This window comes from Cavia porcellus, unplaced genomic scaffold, assembly GCF_034190915.1.
Source record: "Cavia porcellus strain 051 isolate PalLab524CR breed Dunkin Hartley unplaced genomic scaffold, mCavPor4.1 scaffold_23, whole genome shotgun sequence".
NCBI lineage: Eukaryota > Metazoa > Chordata > Mammalia > Rodentia > Caviidae > Cavia > Cavia porcellus.
The window spans coordinates 54,686,640-54,706,907 of NW_026947506.1; the positions used below are offsets into that span (position 1 = coordinate 54,686,640).

Genomic DNA, 20,268 nt, shown 5'->3' on the forward strand with positions numbered 1-20,268 from the left:
TTGGGTGATGTGACAGTGATTTTGTCTGCCGGGGTGGCTTTCAGGGGCCTGAAAACAGAACAGTTTCAGCTCTGTGATGGATAGGGAGGTAAGCACACAACAGTGCTTAGAAGGGGCCCAGTGGTTGTGGGTAGGATGCCCTGAGCCATCCGAAGCTCTGAAAGTCTCTCAGGCCACTGGATGGCACAAGTGGCTCAGGTGGGAAGGAAGGCAGACCGGCTCCTCCTGCTGTGAGATGGTACAGGCACCTGGGTGGACAGTCTTGCCCCATGCTGAGGGTACAGGGAGTGAGCCTGGTGCCACTACAGAGGCAGAGTTGGATGGGCAGAGACCCAACTCCCTGGGGGAGTAGGGGTGGAACCCCTGGGGGTAGCCCCTCAGCAGGATTTGGATATAGCTGCAGACCCTGGTGGTGACAGGGCTGTGGGGGCGCTGCAGCCTCTGGGAGATGACAGGACTGCTCAGACTCTGCACGCACTGTCACATTCAGTTCAGTGAGGTCCCATGCCGATGCTGTTCCTGTCATCCCAGGGAGGCCTGCTGAGGGGCGTCACTTGTCCAGGGCTCCGAAGCCAGCAGGCTCAGGGCTCCTCCTGGACCCGGGTCCCCACAGTCCAAGGCGTGGAGAGCAGCAGGTGGCCCTGCCTCTGTGTGGGCCTCTGTCTCCTCTTGCTGCCCTGCTCTGCCCCGCCCGGTGTCCTCCCGTGACAGCCCGCAGCTGGCAGGGTTGGATGCCACCCACGCTTCTCCTGTCCCCTGCTCGCTGGCTCCTCTCACTGCCACTGCCTCCCCTCCCTGCTGTGAGTCACCCTGCCAGGAGGATGCTTCCATGGCTTCAGGGCTTGGGTGGGCGGGAAGCCTCCCGCTTCCACCCAGACACCCTCTTGGCTGTGAAGGAAGGAGGAGGAGATGGTGGAGAGTGACCGGCAGAGATTTCCTGACGTGTCCCCTCAACTTGTCCTCTGGGGCTGTGGCCATGGCCTCTGGTTACTGTCCACATAGAACATGGGAGTCCCTGAGGCCACACTCCAGGGTCCTCAGGCCCCCAGCCCAGCATACCTGGCCTCTCAGAGCACCCTTGGAATTAAACAGGCTGTCACCTGTCACAAGTGGAGAACAGATGGCACCATTACGTGGCAGGTGCTCCAGGGCGCGGTCACAGCCATGCACCTGCATCTTGGCCTTGGGCAGTTTGGGGCAGCCCTGCCTGTCACCTCTAAGGTGACAGCCCTGAGGTGCTGCTATTCCCCTCCCTGACTCCTGATTGCCTCCCACCAACCCCTCCAGGGCCCATCAGTCAGCAGTTGGAGGGACTGTGTCCCTGTCCCTGAAAGGTGGCTTGAGTTGACCCTGAGCTGATACGACAGTCTGGCAGGTATAACCCAGATTATTCTCTCTTCGTCACCACAGGCAGTTTGCTTTGGTCCTGCTGCCGCAGGTTGGCAGCCAGAGTCAGTGAGGGAGAAGGATGGCCTTGTCATCAGGCTGTCACCTGCCCTACTATGTCTCCCCTTCCTCCAGAGCACTGGCCCTGCTGCCCCAATGACAGTGTTACCGGAGTAGATAGAGGTTACGGTGTATAGGGAGGCTGCTGCCACCTTCCAGCCTGCAGAGGAGCCCGAGTGACCAGAGGGCCTGGCCTCTGAGGCATTGTGTGCTGCATAAGCCTGGTGCTTGGAAGTCATGGCCAACTCTGCATGGGTGCCACTCACTCAGTGTGAGCTGGGGCCACCGCCCCTACCTTGTCCCTCTGTGACCAGAGCCACAGCACTGGGCCCCACACATGCCACTGACCTCGGGGCTCCCTCGGGTGCTGAGCAGACAGCCACAGGCAGCCTGGAGCTGGGCTGCCATCCCAGGCTCTGCAATGTGGGCGGAATCACCTAGAAAAGCTTCCGGCCTGGCTTTCCCCGAGGGTGGAGTCTCGGGCGCTGCGCTATCATTAGAATCCAGGCAGGCGGATGGATAATTGCAGGCTCTGATCTTTGAGTAAAATTGTTTTGGGTATTTTTTGTTTTGGGGTGTTTTTTCTTTGATCAGTGTTGGATGGGGTATAAATGATCCCTGCATTCTGTCTGTGGGCTGCGTCTCTGGTGGGAGGGCTAAATAGCATGTTTTGCCTGAGTTTCTCTGCGCCAGCTCCTCCCGGAGAGCAGGTGTGTGGGGTGTGGAGTGCGTGTGTGTGTGTGTGTGTGTGTGTGTGTGTGTGTGAGAGAGAGAGCTTGTCGCCCTTGGGCTTGGTCCCGGCCCTCATGCATCCTTGGTCACCTTGGCAGTCCAGTTGTCACTGTGCCTGGGTTCTTCCCTCTGCACACGTTCTTTCAGAGAGTGTTGGTGCCTGGCAGCCTCGGGGCTAGGAGCACCAGCTGTCTCCAGGTGCCTCGGCCCCCACTGTGGCAGAGCTTGGTGCAGATGGGGGAGCAGGGTGCAGCAGCACACGAGGTGGGGTCCATTTCCACTCACTCGAGGCTCCGCCGGCAGCTCCAGCTGAGTGTGAGGCATGGGGCGGAGGAAGCAGATGGGAGCTGGTGTGCCTGTGGCTCAGGGAGGACTCATGGGGGCAGGAGGGAGCCCCAGCTGGATGCATTCCAGACAGGCCTGTTTGTGGCACGCTGTGTCCCTAGGCCACTTCACACCATGCCTTGGGCAGCTGGGCATGAATGGTAGATGGTCTTCTCCATGCAGGGGCCAGAGGCTGCAGGCTGGGCAGAAAGGCATCTGAGCATCCTTCTGAGGGTGCACCGGTCTTACCTTGCTGGGGGCTGTGGCGGCTCCCTTGGGGAAGGCAGCAGTGCTGCAGGATTGGTGGCTGTGTCTAGCTGGCTCCTCTGGGCAGGGCCCCAGGGTGAGAAATCCGTCTCAGCAGGAGGCAGCCGCTGTCCTGAGTGCTGAAGCCCCGCCTCCATTTCCTCAGAGGCCCAGGGGGCACTTGTTTCCACCTATTCATACCGGAAGCCCACATGGGGTGCTCCAAGGGGGCGGGGTCTGGAGGGTCACCTTTCCGCTGAGCAACACACCTTGGTGGCTGGGGCCCCAGTACTGTCTCCCCTCCACTCACTCTAGGGCTCTTGGTTTGGCTGCACATTCTGCAGGCGTTTTAGATCTTCCTGGTGCCGCTATCTGGAATATAAAACTTCTGACTCATAAATTGGCCCATCTTCTGGGGGGATACTGCCTGGGCAGTGCCCAGGTGTCTCCATGTCTCCCCTTCCCAGAGCCAGGTTAAGGCTGGTGCTTTGGGGGTGGAGATAGAATGGGAATGACACCCATTCTATGTTCACTGGGGATGACAGTTATGCAGCCCCACTGCTGCCTTCAGAGGACAAATTTGCTGTCAGCAGAAAGCCCCAAAGAGTACAGAATCAGAGCAGGTCACACATGGGCACTGTGTCCCAGGTTGCATGGGACTTTCAGTCCGGAGTTTGTGACCTTCGCCTCCCCTGGCATCCCTGCCTGACCTCTGCTGCTTGTCCTTGGCCAGTAGTGCTGGTTAGGGCCCGACAGTACAGCGGAGCTCTCCCTGCTGCAGCAGAGCTGTGGGTATGTGCCCCAGAGCAGGTGATGGAGGGTCCTGGGGTCTGTGCTGTCCTCTCTTGGTTGGCAGTGGCTGAGCACTGTCATGGCCCTGTCCTAATGTGGTGCTTGTGGGCCGAGGCTCAAGGTCATGTCTTGTCCTTCTGTGTCCTCAGATCACCAGAAGCTAGAGAGAGAGGCCCGGATCTGCCGCCTGTTGAAGCACTCCAACATCGGTGAGCAGCCCCCAGGAGGGCAGGTGGGCGCTTCTGAGGATGCCCCTGGGGTGCCTTGAGCCCAGGACCCGGGGCTGGTGACCTGTCCACTGGCTGGGATGTGGGGAGGTGTCCAAGGAGTCCAGGGCTGGCCCAGTTGGGAAGCCCCTTGCCTTCAGCCAAGTCAGATGGATTTGAGTTGCACTGGGTCCCAGTCCACCCATAGGTCCAGAACCCCAGTTGTCCAGTGGCACAGCTTCCAGGCTCCTCTCCACAGCCCAGGATGAGTCCTGCAGGTCACCTTGGAGCTCCCAGGCCCCAGGTCCTGCCACCCCTCACCTTCTGGACTCCAGCTGAGTGTGTGCCTGTGTCCCACTGCCTGTCCCCTCCCAACACTGGTCCCTGCGGCTGGAGAGGCCTGGAGCTAAGGCCATGTGCATGTTGAGGAACTGGGAGACACCCGAGCTTCATTCCTTTTTGTCAGAACGGCACCTAGGAAGCTGTGTTTAAAAGGGACACCTGGGGCACATTGCTGGGGCACAGGTGCCAGGGAGAGAGGGCTGTCAGCCTTGGGTGTGCAGGACACCGGGTGTGCCTGGGGGGGATGCATTGTGGGTGGATCTGGAACAAGACGTCTCTTTGCCTGGCTGGATGCCCAGCGTGGGTCTGGGTCGGTTCCAAACAGGGGCCTGGCTGAGGCTGGGCCTAGGAGCGGTGGCTGTTTGAGGTCCCTGCAGGGACTTCGTTCCCATGGGGAATGGACCCTTGAGCAGCACATTCTGAAACCCAGCGACAGTGGGCAGGCTTCAAGCTCACACGGAGCCTTCTCTGTAGATCAAGGCTCTCTGAGAAATGGGAGAAAGCTTGAGGGGAGACAGCGGGACCCTCCCTTAGGAGCCTCACTTCTGGGGCCTGGGAAGGCCCCACCTCTAGACAGGAAGCTGCCCACAGGGGGCTCGGCCGTGAGAGCAGGAGCCTCGCTGGCGAGGCTGGGGCAGGAACAGCCACAGTCTCTGCCTGTGACAGCTCCCTGTGGGCCCTGCAGGAGGTCGGAGTCGTAGGGAAGCCCTGCTTGTCCGAGGCAGCCTGCATGGAGTGGGGTGGGGGGCCTGGAGTGGCCTGGCTCTAAGCTGAGGGAGACCCTTGTTTGTGAATGGGGTTGCAAGAACTCCCTACTTCCTAAGCTCGTTTCGTGGTATCATGGCCATCTGGGGTAGAGCAAAGTGACCCCCAGACCTGCTGTGCCAACTAGCACAAAGAACCCACTTCCGTGTATTCAGGAACACAGCGGTATGTGGGACCTGGGGACAGCACATGCGTGGGCATTCGTTTAGGATTCCTTAGCACTTCTAGGTGGCAGCAGTGGGTCCCAATGTCCTCTTCAAGGCCCTGGCACCAGTGACCAGCCCCACTGCCCAGAGGCACCAATACTCCCAAGAGTACACTGGGCTGGGGACGGAGCCTTTGACGCATGAACAAAGCAGACAGTGACAGACAGAGGGTCAGAGAAAGACAGACCGGGTTGTGTGGTAATAGACAGAAACAGGAAGTGTGACGTCCTAAAAATCACAATAGAGTATCCATAATATTAATTGTTAAGTACGTTTGCAATGCTGCGTACCCATCTGGCCGCCTGTATCCAAACCTTTTTCATCTTTGGAGTAGGAAACCTTCAAACAGACTTGACAGACAGTCCGTTCTTATTACACACCTTCCCCGCACCCCTCTCCGGCCCCAGGACCTCCAGTTCTTCCTCTGTCTGTGAATCTGCCGCTCCGGGACCACAGAGAAATGGACTTACAGTGTGTGTCTTTGTGACTGCGTATTTCCCTCCATGTGGTGTCCTTGGGACCACCTGTGTCATATATCTGTCAGGGTTTCTTCCCTTTTAAGGCTCAATAGCGGCCTGGCTGAGCCTCTTAGAGCCAGGGTGGGGAGCTTTGCCTCCAGGGCCTGGCCTAGGTTTTCATGGTTTCCATGGCAGCAGAGTTCTTGGGGGGAAAAGCCCGGGAGGACAGAGGAGGAAGAGCCCACTAGCTGGGCAGGTACACCCCAGTGCTGGACTGCCTGCCTTTGAATCCCCTGGGACAAGCAGAAGCCCTTGGATAGCCCAGGACTCTCAGGTCAGGGCTACAGTCCCTGAGGGTTTGGTGATGGGGACCTCAGCCTTTGAGTCCCCAGGGACTGAATGTGGTGGGGTTGACCCCACCGGGTGAGGGTGCCAGTGGTGGTCGCCTTATCGTCTATAGAGTGAGCCCAGGTGGCCTGTGCTCTGTCTGGATGTGATCCAGGTCAACACCATCCCAGGGAAGGTTCCAGAATCCAGGATTCTGCAGGTTTATGGATGCCTGCCCTGTGCTGGGCCAGGTGCCAGGAGGAGACCCAGCCAGCACCACAGGTACCTGCCCATCTCTGTTTTGAAAGTGCTTCCTGTGGGTCAGAGGGAGCTTCAGGAAGCAGTTCCAGACCTCCCATTACTACAGGGCCTGAGAGAATGGAGTAGAAGTGGAGCCTGCAGGCAGAGTTCTCAGCACCCCAGACCTCCCCAGGAGGGCCCAGGCTTCCCTCTGTACATAGCTGGAGCTGATCCAGCTGGATCCTGGAGGTCATCGAGCCCAGCTCTGTCTCAGGGCTGTAAAAACTCTTAGTGGCCCAAGGGTGGAAGGACCCCTGGGCACCTGGGGTTTAGCCCTTGTAGTCCTTAGAGAAGGGCTCCCCGACTTTGGAGAGCTCCAGAGCACAGCAGAGAGGGATGGGTTCCTCCTAGGGTCTTGTTCCCTAGGGTGGTGAGGGCAGTGGCTCAAGCCTGGGTCACATTTGCACCGCCACTTGGCCCAAGGCACCCAGACTAGTTCAGGACACCATGGGGACTTTATTTAAGCCACCTCTGCGCACAGCATTCTTGGCTTCTGTTGTTATTTAAATAGATTCGCGACAGTTCACTTTTGTGCTCAGCCTTGTCTGTGAATTCACGGGTCTCCTGTGCCAGTTAGGTTTTCTTCTAAACCATTAAAATAAGCACCTGACTATTTTTAAAATGTTAAAAAATGCTGAAGAAAGCGTGTGTGCCCGCACCTCCGTGACTTCCCACATGGATCCTGGTCTCCCTGCTTCCTGGCAAGGAGGAGGGCCCCCCAGGCCTGCACCCCTTGGCCCCTGGCTTCATCCTGTTCTGCAGCAGGAGGGGGTGCAGGACAGGGCAGCCCCTCCAAGCCGGCTGTCCCTGAGGGACCCCAGGAGCTGTGACCTAGACACTTCAGCGTTGCCCACAAGGCCCGCGCCTTCTTGGCTGTGCAGGTGTGAGCAGTGTGTCCCTGAGTGCATGGGGCTCCGGAGACTTTGATCACACCCAAGGGCCCACAGCATCTCAGTGGGGCACAGGCTGGCATGGGTGGGGTGGAGGTCCTGGTGGAGTTGGAGACCTGGGGGTCAGAAATTAGCTTTCGAGGAGCACAGGACAAGGCAGGGGTGAGGCACAGATGAACCTTCTCCCAGTGCTGGGCAGAGCAGGCAGTGCGGATGCAGGCCCAGCTGGCTGCTGTCCTCTGCCTGTGAATTCTGTCCCGGGCTTGGAAAAGCAGCCCAGGTCCCTAAGTGGTGCTGGCCCCTGTTATTGAGCCATGGTCACCTTGGCCCTCAGACCTGGATAGTGTTGGCGACAGTCACACAGCCTGGAGCTCCCCAAGGGTTGTGCAGCTTGTCCCAGCACAGCTGGAGAGGAGCGGAGCCAGGCAGGAGGCTGGGGTGCCATTCATGTCCTGCGGTGGCAGGCGGAGGCACAGTCTGCACGCCTGGCTCTGCCCTCAGGATGGAGGTCCGGGGCCCCTGGTGAGGCACTGAGAAAGGAAGGCCTTGGTGGAGGCCACCAGAACCCAGGGGTCGGCAGGCCCAGACCCTGGAGGCCACATTGGCATTTTTGGCCCAAGGACACTATCAGGCTGGTCCCCAGAGGACCGGAGACAGGAGGGAGGGCCCTGGCAGCCAGTGAAAAAGCAGGACAGCGCCAGAGGGCACCAGGAAGGTGCTGGAGCTGTGTGGGTTGTTTGCTCCTGAGGCCCTGGGGGCCTGGAGGGGCAGGAAAAGGGCTCCACCACCTTGTGGGGTTTGGGGTCTAGACAGCAAGGCCTCAGAGGTCATCTGCCTCTGTCCCAAGGAGCAGAGGGGTTGTGACCAGTGCAGTGCAGGCCTTGGAGCCAGACTGACCTGATCACATCTCCATTCTGCCATCTGGGGCTGTGTGACCTTTGGCTGATTACTCAACTTTTCTGTGCTTCAGTGACCTCACTGTTAATTAAGTTAACACTCAGAGCCACCAGGTTCCAGCACAGGGCTGAACCCACTGTGCGAGAAGAGGGTCCAGGCGGCATCACCCAGAGTGTTCCCTGATCTGTGCAGGTGTCTCAGCCGGCACAAGCTGGCCGCTGTCCCCATTTGCCCCTGCCCTGCACCAGGCAGGTCTAGGATGGGGAGCACGAAGCACGAAGATCTCTGTAGGCAGCCAGAAACTAGGGCATGGAGGGCAGAGTGGGCCCAAGCTCAGCACTGAGGCCCTGCGCCTCAGGTGTGCCACGCAGGGGCTCTAAGCTGTGAGCGCTGCCGAGAAGGACGGGGTGCCCTGCACCCTGCGCCATCTCACGGCACAGGAGCTCCTGCCCTGGCTCGGGGTCTGGTGACCGAGGAGAGGGCAGCTGGGCAGGCTGAGGGTGAGGAGGGTGGGCGCTGCGGAGGCCTGCAGGTCTGAGCTCCCTCAGCCTCCCTTCCAGGGCAGCCCTGGGAGGAGGTGGGAGGGTGGCCTGGCCACTCCGGCTCACGGGGCTTCTCTGTCCCGCAGTGCGTCTGCATGACAGCATCTCGGAGGAGGGCTTCCACTACCTGGTCTTCGATCTGTAAGTGCCAGCACCTGGGACCCGCACCCTCGTCCATTGCCAGTGCCGGGCCAGACTGGGGCTTGCGGCCTTCCCAGCACCTTAGCTGGCTACCCCGGGGGGTGTGCCTCGCTGTGGGCGGGGTTCCTGGCCGCAGGCCTCCCTTGGCTCTCCTGTGAGTCCCATGGGGCCGGAACCCTGAGCAGGTTTCCCCTCCCCGTGGGCCGGCAGCACCCCTCCCCCTTCTGCCTGCACCTTGCTCTCAGGACAGGGCGTTGTGGGCTGGCGTGAGCATGTGTGTTAGTGAGTGGGTAAAGCACATGCATGTGTGCACATGTGGGCGCGTGGATCCCTTTGGGGCATGTGTGTGTGTTTTGCATGAACATGTGTGAGTGCAGCTCTGTTTGCATATGTGTGTGTGTGTGATTTGTGAGGGTAGAAGCATGTGTGCCACATGTGTGCATCTGTGTGTATTCAGGTGTGGCTGTGTGTGCCTGTGTGCACATGTACATGTGTGTGTTGTGTGCATGTTTGTGCATTATGTGTATGCGGGTGCACAGTAGCTGAGGAAAAGGCGCTGAGCCAATTCCGCCTCTCACTTCCTGCCGGATTTAGAACTGGTGATCTCATCCCCTCCCTGCTCCCCGTTCCTGACAGCTCCCGCTAAGCAGCACTATACTTAGCGGTTGGTGAATCAGGGCTGCAGCCAGACCTGGGCTGGGGGCCGTGGGCCTTGGCCTGCCCCTGTGGCCTCTAGGTAACCATGGCCAGGGAAGCCCAGCTGTGGTGCTGTTGCCATGGTAACCTCTTGAGGCATCTTCTCAAAGGCTGCCCCCTCAGCTTGTCCTCCCTCCGACAGTGAAATGAAAGCGCAGGCCTGAGCGGCCTCTGCCTGGATGGGGTCCTCTCATCAGCAGAGGCAGGGCCATCCTTGGTGGGCTCAGCCACCTGTTCAGTGTCCCTGTGTGTCCCATGAGATCCTGCCTCAAATTGCCAGCCAGGTGATCAGACCTGGGCAGAGTCACGGCTGCCTTGCTGAGGCCATGCCCTAAAAACCTGCCTCACAGCTGGGTCGGGCCAGGCTCAGTGTCGCCCTGTGCATCCCAACACCTCCAGCAGCCCCTTTTCTCAGGCACAGGGAGACACCTGGGCCTAGGATGGCCCTGGTGCCCAGTTGGCTGCATGTGTCAGAAGATGGAGGGGGGGGGAGAGAGAGGTGTGTGTACGCACATGTGCCCACAGGAGGCATTGGTCTGAGGCCAGGCAGTGTAGAGGTGGGGGGCGGGAAGACCCACACACCCTCCTCCTGGGCTGCTGTGGCCCGCAGGGAGCAACATCAGGGGTGGATTGCTGTCACCTTCAGGAGACGCTGATGCCTGTGGCAGCTCAAGCTCTCTGAAGATTCCAGAGGCTGCCAGGTATCCCTGCTCCCCATGCTCGGGGCCCTGCAGGGCAGGGAACCTGAGCTTGGAAACCGGAGGAAGAGGGACCCACGGGGCTGAGGCTGCAGTGGGATTGGCCACAGGTCCCCCATAGCCCCAGGGAGTGGGGGCAGCTGTGGGGCCTCACAGACTATACCACTGCTAAGCACATGCAGCACCCCGAGGAAAGAGGACGGAACCCGGCCCGGGCCACAGGCCTCTGCCACTGTCGCCTGCCCAGATTACAGCTCTGCAGAGCCAGGCTGATGAGCTCGTGTGCAAGCCAGCACACTCATGACACAGGAAATGCCCAGCCCTCTTGCTCCTTATTTTTGTGTGCACACACGTTCACATGTGTATACCCACACAACATATTGTCCTCACAGTGCCACTTCTGCTTTAGGGATGGGCATTCCAACAGGTCCTGCAGCTTACTGGACCTGGCTTGGGGCCCTTGAGCCCAGGACTGCTGCCCCAGGATGGCCAACCTGCACATGACCCTGCTCCAATCTATGCAAGGCTCCTCCAGAGACAAAAGACCTTAAAAAGTGCCTCACCCACGGGTTTTTGGGGGATCCCGTGGGTATGGGGTCAGTTTTTCTGGAGCAGGGGCGTGCTGACACACAGCACAGCCCCATTTTTATTTTTCTCATGGGCTGGACACAGCACCCATGTGTGCCAGAGTCTCTGTTTGGCAGCCCCGGGTTCACTCAGCTCCTTGGCTCACCCTGCCTGGGCACAAAGATGAGAAAGACCCATGCCCCACCTTGAGAAAACAGAAAACACTGAAATAGGGGGCTGGAATGGGAGGCTTGGGAGATCCCCCCTCTGCAGGGTGGGAGCCTCTCAGTGGAGTTTTCTACAGATTCAATCCCCCCACAAATCCCCTGGGGGACTTTCTGCATCCTCAGAGGGCCTCCAGACAGTAGCTCCTACCCCAGGCCCATTCTGGCCACATCCTGGGGACCACTCACTGTGGGGGACACAGGTCAGACACATGTGCATGCACACACACACACCAGCATCTCCCTGTCCCCATAGAGATGGGGCTTGGAACACCTCCAGACCTGGGCCCACTGGGTCTTCCAGCTCCTCCACTGCAGGGCACAACTCTGGCCTTGAGGTGTTTGAGGAGGAGGAATCAGGTCTCCTTAGAGCTAAAATCAGAGTAACAGGGCCTGGGCACCATCACAGAGGCCCAGCTGTAGGCTGCGCTCTGAGGAAATCGCTTGGCTCCCAGACTCACTTGCCCTGTGCGTAACAGAGTAGGGAGGAGCCAAGGGCAGAGGGTGTCAGGACTGAAATGGTACATGTCGTCACATGTGAGTGAGTGCGCACTTGATAAGCTGTCCGCCCAGCCCTAGGAGCCGCAGGAGCTGGGGTGGCGTGGTGATGGTGCTACTGGTAGTGATGGAGGCAGTGATGGGGGTGGAAAAGGAGGTAGAGATGACAGCATGGGCAGCAGTGAGGGTGGTGGAGGTGATGGGTGACAGGAATGGAGGCAGTGATGGTGGTGATGCTGGTGAGGCTGGTGAAAGGTGCCGGTGGTGATGAGCTGCTGGTGGGGTAGTAGCAGGGGTGATGGTGGTGATGGTGGGTGATAGCAGAGGTGGTGGAGTGGTGACAGGGTGACGAGGGGTCCCCTCTGTGCTTTCACTGCAGGGTCACTGGAGGGGAGCTGTTTGAAGACATTGTGGCAAGAGAGTACTACAGCGAAGCCGATGCCAGGTGGGTGATTCCTGCCCGTCCCCGTCCCTCTGTCCCTGCCCCTGCCTCTGCTCTCCTTCCGCTGCCCCCCGCCCCTGCCCTCCTGTCTCCACCCAGGCTTCAGTCTGCCCCAGTCCTGCCCCTCCGTCACCACCTCTGGCCCTGCAGAGCGTGGCTGAGTGGTAGTGCCAGTCTGTCATTAGCCATGCCAAGAGTCCTCTGAGGCAGGAGTGAGGGCAGGGGCGGGTCATGGACCTTTGACCAGCTCAGAGGCATGGCCTGGGGGTGGTCCTACCTGCTGCATTATGAGGGGTGTGGGGTGCTCTTCATGGGGTGGTTGTAGGTGTCCCTGACCGTTGCTTTGGATGTCCCAGCTGAAACCCATGATGAGCCCCGCTTGGCTACCTCCTCCTCCGAGATGAGCAGTTTCCAAATGCTTATCCCCAAAAGCCAGGCCAGGGGTCCCCCTTCCCTGGTGTCCTCTCGAGGCCACCTATCATGCAGCTTGTCACCATGGAGCTGACCAGGAAGGACGCTGCTGGCTGCCCTCCTGGGCCCCCGTACCTGGCACACCGTCCTCCAGGGTGGTGAGGGCCAGGGGGCATGAGACGCAGCACAGGGCAGGCTACCTCCCCTTTGCACCCAGGTACCATCCACAGGCTCAGCTCTGGCGCCCATGCTTCCTGCTTGGGGTACAATAGAGGGACATATTCCATCCTGCCAGGCCTCCTTGTGAACCTCTGGGCACCCCCTCCTCGGGGCAGCCTCAGCGGGGCAGTGAAGAGGGATGGTGGCCCCAGTGTTGCTGTTTGGGGTATGGTTGCTGGGGCACATAGGGAGAGGAGCCACACAGTCACCTGGGGGAGGTGGAGCCACTGTGGCCCTTGACTGCTCAGAGACTGCTGGAACCTGCTGGGCTGTGTCCTCTCTTCTGCCTCAGGCCTGAGTTTGGAAGAGAAGAAAGCTACAGGGGTCTCTCCAGGCAGTGGAGTTAGGGGCGCTTTGACAACATGTATCTTGTCTGTTTAAAAATTGTTGTTTTGCACCCCCAGTACTGGAGATTAAGTTCATGGGCGCCTTACCCCTGAGCTGCATATCCAGCCCCACCTGTGTGTCTGTTTGGTACTCAGAGTTTCACCCAGGGCCTTGGCGCTGAGCCACACCCCCTTTTTCATTTATTTAAGGTGGGATCTAAGTTGCTAAGTTACCCAGGCTGAGCTCAAACCTGAGTGCCAGGGTACAGCTGGGCGCCCCCGTGCCTAACTGTGATGTATTACACTGCTAATTAAGAAGTGGATGACAGTTTGTGAAGTAGCTTCAGGGGGCTGTGCCCTTTGTCACGGGCCTTGAGTCCCTATGGGAGGTATGAGCATCCTGGTCCCACTCAGGCCTGTCCGTCATGACCTGCAGCAGAGGTCACAGGCTGGCTGGGCAGGGACTCTGGGACAAGCAGGGTTGTGGCCCCTGCTGTTGGCCCAGACCCCACGGGGCCTGAAAGTGGCCATCCCCTGGAGAGGAGGAGCAGGAGTTTTTCTTTGTATTCTGCCTGCTGGAGAAGCAGGAAGTGGAACAGAGCCCCCACACCCTGCTCTGGGGATGCCTGTTGGGCAGTGGACATGAGGGTCACCGGTGGCTCCTCTAGACGCTGTCAGGAGGAGCTCAAGGCTGGGCCAAGTTCTCTGTGGGGCCCGTAAGTGCCAGGCAAGAGGTCAGGGCCTAAGATCAGCCTGGGGCCCTACTGGGCAGTCTATGGGCCTAATGCCCATGGAGGCCATCCAGGCCTGGTACCTTCTGTCACCGATAGCACCCATTGACCCAAACCACCTACCTATACCCTCCCTGCCCCTGCCCCCTAGGTCTTCATAGTCATCCCCCAAGTGGAAGCCCGAGGGGACACGCGGAGGGGATTGTACCCTGGCACTGAGTCCCCGGGATGGAGAGGGCCCTGTGTGCCACTCCCCTTCCAAAGCTTCTGCCACTCTGCTCCCTGCAGGGAGGGCCTCTGGCCTGCTCTGTCTCTGGTGCACTCACAGTGCCCTCTGGTGGCCCTTCTGAGCCTGCTCAGCTACAGACACCCAGCTGCCTGGCATCATGTTCTGGGAGCCTTTGACAAACAGCAGAGTTGCAGAGGAAAGAGCTCAGGGTCACTTGGACCAGAAGAGATGAGCCTGTGTCCTTCCACACACCCCTCATTTCCTCTCTGGGCTTCTATGTGTGTGTGTGGGGACTGAGAATCTGTTTTAAGTTGCATGAGGAGGGGAGAGTACAGGGAGCCCCAAGGAGAGTCTGCAGACAGGACTCCTGTCCCCACCTGTGGGGCAGCCCCTCCTGACTTGGCCTGCACAGAAGGGGTGTCTTAGTTACATCCTCATCATTGGGACAAAATATCTGATGCTCACAAGTTAAAGAAGGAAAGATTTATTTAAGCTTACAGTGTGTAGAGGTTTCAATCCACATACAGCTGGCTCCAAAGCAGGGCAGCATGGCAGAGGGGCATCACAGAGAAGAAACAGTCCATGGCAGGGCAGGCAGGAAGGCAGAAGGTGGTGGCAGCAGCAGCAGCAGCAGCAGCAGCAGCAGCGAGCCTGCCTTCCTTCCCTCCCTTTATACTCCAGCCAGGTTACAAGTTGGTGCCACCCATAGCCAGGATGGGGCTTCCATTGTCTACACGCTTAACCAGTATCACAACCTTAATCCACATGCACACAACCTAATCCAGCCATGTTTGAAACTACCCACCTGTGACCACATGAGGCTTTGGGGGGGGCATTTAGATACAAGCCATAATGAGGGGACACAACCTGCACAGTACTGACTGAGGGAGAGTCCAGCTGGGAGCCACTGGATGCCTGCCCCAAAGACTCCCCTGAAACTCACAGTAGGTGAGTGGAAAGCAGGAAACTCAGCGAGCTCCAGGGTGGAGAGGGAGATAGAGGACCAAGCACGGGGACAGAGTGGCGCTCACAGGTCTGGCCTGGGCAGGTGTACAAGGGGCCCCCAGGTGCCTGCCCAGTGCACCCCTCAGATGCGTTTCCACAGGGATGTTCTCAGGAGGAAGAGAAAACAGACTTTTGGAACTTGTTTTTAAAGAGGAAGTAGGATTTTTATTTTGGAGTTTATGGGAAAGTTTGAAGGGTGTTGAAGTCTTTTGCTAAACAGAGGAAACAACATTCAAAATATTTAGAACCTATTTTTTAAAAAACTTGGAAGCCAGACATAGTAGCCTAGGATTATAGTCCCACCTACTTGGGAGTCTGAGACAGGAGGGTCGCTTGAGTTTAGGGGTTCAAGATCCAATGAGGTGGCAGAGTTGGGATCTCAGCATTAAAAAAATAAAAACAAAGCAGTCTGATTCTGGAAAGATGTTTGTCTAGGGAGATGCTGGCTGTACCCAGAAGGCTGCCGCCACCCCATCCAGAAGCCTGCTAAGGCTCACATGGCTGCTTGGGATTCTCTGTCTGTCTGTCTGTGTGTCTGTCTTCAGTGCCTAGGGCTTGAGCTCTACTAGGGAAGAGCTCTACTGCTGAGCCCTTGGGAATGATTTTGACCCAAAAGTGACTTTCTAAACTGTGCAGAGCTTCGAGAGGGGTTAGCCCTACCCGGGTGGCCAGGGTGCTCTGTGCACCATCCTCTCCTGCTGGAGGCTGAGGAATCCCAAAATGCTTGCCCACCACGTTCATTTGAGGCACTGGGACTGTCCGCAGGGGTGTGTGTGTGTGACATGTGTGATGAGTATGCCAGGTAGAGCAGGGCCCAGGACACTGGCTACTGTCTGTGGACATTCAGAGAGGACTCTGGAGCTGTTTGCCCTGCAGGAGGACAGTCAGGAAGGACAGGGAATGAGCGGCAATCCTGTGCTGGGGTGGAGTCAGGAGTGGGGCTGCAGAGGGCCTGGCCCCAAACTGCAGGTGGGGAAGAAAAGGTCTCTCAGAAGCCCGAGAACGAGGCAAGCTCCCCAGACAGGACTCTGACCTCCCACCACAGGGTGGACTTGGGGCGGGGGGAGCAGGCAGTGCCTCCCAATGGCCATGCCTGCAGAAGGGAGCCCCACAGGCCAGGCCGGCCACACGATGTCTAGAGAGAAGCCTGGCTCCCAGGGCTGAGACAACACCAGCTTGTAGCCTGGTCCTGCAGAGCCTGACCAGGAGTGCGTGGCAGGCCTGCTGGCCACTAGGAGGCACTCTGCACTATGCATACCTGGGGGACAGTGCCACAGCCTCAGGCCCTGGCCCTGAGCTCCATGGCAGCCTGGTAGGGGAGGTGCTGAGGAATAGCCCGCTCAAGTCTCATGTGGTGGATGGAGTGACCCAGACCCGCAGGGAACTGAGACCACCTCAAGTGAGAGGTGGCTGTGGACCAGATTCGAAGGCAAGAGCTGGCACCAGGCAGCGGAAGCCGTCATGGGGAGTAGAGGACAATGACGTACCCTTTGGAGCTGCAGGAGTGACAGCGGGGCCAGGCCGGTGGGGGGACACTGGGCAGTGGAGTGGATTAGGGATTGCAGTTTCAGACCTCGGTGGTGTTGGGGGCTATGAACCCCATAGACCTCAGCAACCCACCACTGCACTGGGATTTAGAGGGATGGGGCTGCACCCTGCACTTGGGGCGGTGCCTGGGGTGGGACTGGGTGGGACCGTGCACCTAGGCCTGGCTCCAGGCACTGTGTCCTCAGAGCTGGGTGGCCCTGGGCCTGCTGTGAAGAGGGATGGGTACCAGGCAGGTGGGCTGAGCCAGCTGGGGAGGGCCCTTTCGAGGACTCCTAGAAGAGAGGGTCTCCCTTGCCGAGGTAGCAGCAGTGCCTGGGAGCTGAGCTGGACACCCCAGAGCTGGCAGAGCCCAGCTGCCCAACACATGGCCTCTAAACAGCGGGAGTCTGTGTTTACGTGGGTTTGAGTGAAGTCACGGGCACGTGTGGACATCGTCACTACTCAGCGCTGGGCTCTGGCCTGGGCTCCCCACGCTCAGTGGCACCCATGCTTTGTCCTTGCCTACTTTGCCTTTCCCCGCATCAGGTTCCCATCTGCCAGGCCCTGCCCTCGCTGCAGCCTGGCTTAGGGTCAGTCTGGCTCACAGTGTGTTGGACTCCAGCTTAGGGTCAGTGTAGCCCAGAACCTGGAGGGGGGACACAGGAATGGGTGTCCCCTGAGAGTCCGTGGGCCCTGCCCCAGAGCACCCCGAGGCCAAAGGGTGAAGGAGGGCTAGCGCCAGGTGGCCGGATCCCCAGAAGTCCTGCCGGGCAACATCTCCTGCCTCAGTGCCCTCATCCTCTGCATGTCCCCCAGGCTGGGGACTGTGCCCTGGCACACAGCCCACACAGGCCACGGCTCTAACCTGCCTGCGTTTGCTGCAGTCATTGCATCCAGCAGATCCTGGAGGCCGTACTCCATTGTCACCAAATGGGGGTTGTCCACAGGGACCTCAAGGTGAGTTCCGCCCCTGCTGTGTGCGGGGTCTGCTGTCCACACTGCATGCTGAGTGAAAGGCCAGGTGTGTGCAGCAAGAGCTGCGGCTGTGGCATGTGTGTGTGGGTGTGTATGTGTTCTGTGTGCTTGCATGGAGGACTGTGTGTGCATGTGTGTACGTGCCATGTGAAAGCTCATCTGTGTACTGTGTGTACACAGGTGCTATGGGCTTGTGTGCACATATGTGAGAATGTACACAAGTGTGGGTGCATGAAGCAGTCTTATATACATGTGTGCACATGGAGGGATATACACATGGAAATATATGTGTGCATTCTGTGCATAATCCGTGTACACGTGTAGGCACAGGCATATGTCTGAAATATGTCTGTGGGTGCTCAGAGGTGCGTGTGTAGGTGTCTGCATGTGTGTATGTATGTACAGGTGTATACACGTGTGGTTGTATGTGTGTGTATATATGGGTAGTGTGCATGTGTATGGGGTGTTCGTGTGCATGTGTGTGCAGGCACGCAAGTGTGTGTGAGCAGACGTGGAGTTGCACATGGACTTGTGGGACATGTGCACACCTGCCTGGTGCCTCCCAGGCTGGAAGGGGCAGTGTCAGCAGCCCATCTGTTAACCCAAGAGTACTGAGGGCCCACTTGCCACCAAGAGGGGTCCCTGGCAGGTGGGGACTCAGTTGGCGCGGCTGGTACTGCTGGGGTTGGGGTGGAGTGAGCTGGCCTCACCTGCCTCTGCCTCCCAGCTTGCTCTCTGCTGCCCAGAGCTGAGCAGTGGGCTCCAGGCTCTATGTTGAAGGTTTGTCACCCCAGGGCACAGGGTGGCTGCTGCTTCTCCCTGCTCTCTCTCCTTTCTTCCCTCCGACCTCCCCTCAGCCCCACCTCCCTGAGGCCTGCTCAGCCCATTGCTGCTCGGAGGCTGTGGACCCAGGCCTTAGGGTTAGGTGTAGGGTGCTGCTGATCAGGACGCACCCTTCCTTAGGTAGAGACTGAGGGGTGCTGGTCTTTGCAGCCAGTCCCCCTTGGCCCTTTCTTGTGTGGCCTGAGCCAGCCTCAGCTGGGGTCCCCACGAGGGATCAAGGACATGGGCACTTTATTCCTGGGACCCACAGTTGGTCTGGTTAACTCTGGGGCTGAGTCATAGAAGCAGAGTGGGTCCTTCTCTACGGTCCCAGCTCTGGGGACAGACAGAATCCTTGCTGTGGGAGCAGAAAGTCCCTCCTTTCTTGGGGAGCCCCAGAAGTGACCGTGTGGGGGTCTGACAGAGAGCAAAGGGTCGCGGTGCCCTCCTGGGCTGCAGAGGCCTGGCAATGTGGCCCTGGGACAGGCTGTCCTGCGTGTTCTCCCATGGCCCCCAGCCACCGTGCTCAGTGCTCCTGGGACCTCACTGCACCTGGGGCAGCTGCACTGTCATTCAGATCCTCAGCAGGAGAGCAGAGTGGAGTGCTGGACCCCTGGGTACCTCACATTGGTAGAATTAAGATTGACAGGCCCAGGGTCACTGCAAGTCACCAAGGAAGTTACAGGCAGGAACAGGCCTTGCCCCTGTCACTCCTCAGGCCACTGAGGGAGCCCTTGGGACACTCTGAGCTCAGAGCCGCGCCCAGGTCTCTTCCTGTGGGGTTGGTGCATGGATTGCCTCAGTTGCAAGGGCTGTATGTCAGACTTTAAAGCCCTGGTGACCAGAGCTGGCAGCAGCTGGAAGGAAGTGTGTTATCTCTTTGTTGGCTCATCATTAGTAGCAGTGTGACTCACATTGGTCCTGAGTCTGTGGGATCAGGAGAGGCTCAGCTGCCAATGGGACCTGTGGCCCAGAGCCCCTGGCAGCCAGGGCCTAGAAATTGGACCAAGGGGCTAGGACTCAGGCCGTCAGTCCAGGGACGATAGCCCCTAGGCAGCCCTCCTTGCCCTCTAGGGGCACTGTCCAGGCTGGAACTGCCCAGCTGCTCGGCAGACCACCCCCCAAACACTGGAAGGGGAGGCTTGACTTGCCTTGGACTGTGGGGGCTATGGCACTCATACTTGCTTGTAAGCTGAACTGGAGGTTTTGACTCTTGAGGCCCCCAGTTCCTGATCTGAGATGCCAAGCATGGGCTGAAAGCCACTTTCCTTCTAAAGTTGGGGCCATTCACTCTGCCCAGGGAGAACCAGGTTGCCAGGCACAGGCCTGGAACTCACCCATGTCCAGGACACCGTGGGCAGGGTGGTCAGGCCTGTGTACCCCTCTCTTGCAAGCCTGTCGCCTCTGTTTTCTCCCTTCCCCTCTGTCACTTTCCTGGGCTTCACACCGGGCTCACGGCCACTTCTCTGTAGCCCGAGAACCTGCTCCTGGCCAGCAAATGCAAAGGGGCTGCGGTGAAGCTGGCAGACTTCGGGCTGGCCATCGAGGTGCAGGGGGACCAGCAGGCGTGGTTTGGTGAGTGCCCGTGGGGAGGGCAGGGTGTGCGGGTGGTGCCCCCCAGCCCTTCACAGCCCCTTCCCCTTTGGCAGGCTTTGCAGGCACACCGGGCTACCTGTCCCCTGAGGTCCTCCGCAAGGAGGCGTATGGCAAGCCCGTGGACATCTGGGCATGCGGTGAGGCTCATAAGGGGCTGGGGGCATCTTAGGCTTGGGGGTTTCTTGAAGGGTTGGCACGGGGGCCTAGGGCTGTCGGCCCCTGGCAGGGATGTGCTTAGCTAGGGGCCACCTCCACGTGCTCAAGGCCTGTCTCTGTCCCAGGGGTGATCCTGTACATCCTGCTGGTGGGCTACCCGCCCTTCTGGGATGAGGACCAACACAAGCTTTACCAGCAGATCAAGGCCGGAGCCTATGACGTGAGTGCATGGGGTGGGATGGGGGACCCCCAGCCTCGCCTGTGTCCTGCCCTCCCATACTGGGGGCGCCCTGTGGAGGGGCTTCAGCCTCAGTCTGTGCGCTTTTCCCCATCCAGTTCCCATCCCCTGAGTGGGATACCGTCACTCCCGAAGCCAAAAACCTCATCAACCAGATGCTGACAATCAACCCTGCCAAGCGCATCACGGCCCACGAGGCCCTGAAGCACCCATGGGTCTGCGTAAGTCAACCTCACTTGCCTGGGGCAGGTTGTTCACTGAGGCGGCAGCCTAGTTCTGTTCTTCACACCTGAC

At 59.1% G+C, this 20,268-nt stretch overlaps 1 protein-coding gene across 16 annotated transcripts in view; it reads left to right on the forward strand.

Moving 5' to 3' along the window:
* Camk2b (calcium/calmodulin dependent protein kinase II beta) overlaps positions 1–20,268 on the forward strand; it is a 72,284-nt gene that overhangs the window by 35,251 nt on the left and 16,765 nt on the right. For all 16 annotated transcript variants that reach the window (XM_063234400.1, XM_063234404.1, XM_063234405.1 and 13 more), the window contains exons 3-10: positions 3,690–3,749; positions 8,560–8,614; positions 11,677–11,742; positions 17,072–17,144; positions 19,457–19,559; positions 19,634–19,717; positions 19,862–19,956; positions 20,073–20,195. In XM_063234400.1, the coding sequence (XP_063090470.1) occupies positions 3,690–3,749; positions 8,560–8,614; positions 11,677–11,742; positions 17,072–17,144; positions 19,457–19,559; positions 19,634–19,717; positions 19,862–19,956; positions 20,073–20,195 (659 nt within the window). The remainder of the gene's footprint in view (positions 1–3,689; positions 3,750–8,559; positions 8,615–11,676; positions 11,743–17,071; positions 17,145–19,456; positions 19,560–19,633; positions 19,718–19,861; positions 19,957–20,072; positions 20,196–20,268) is intronic.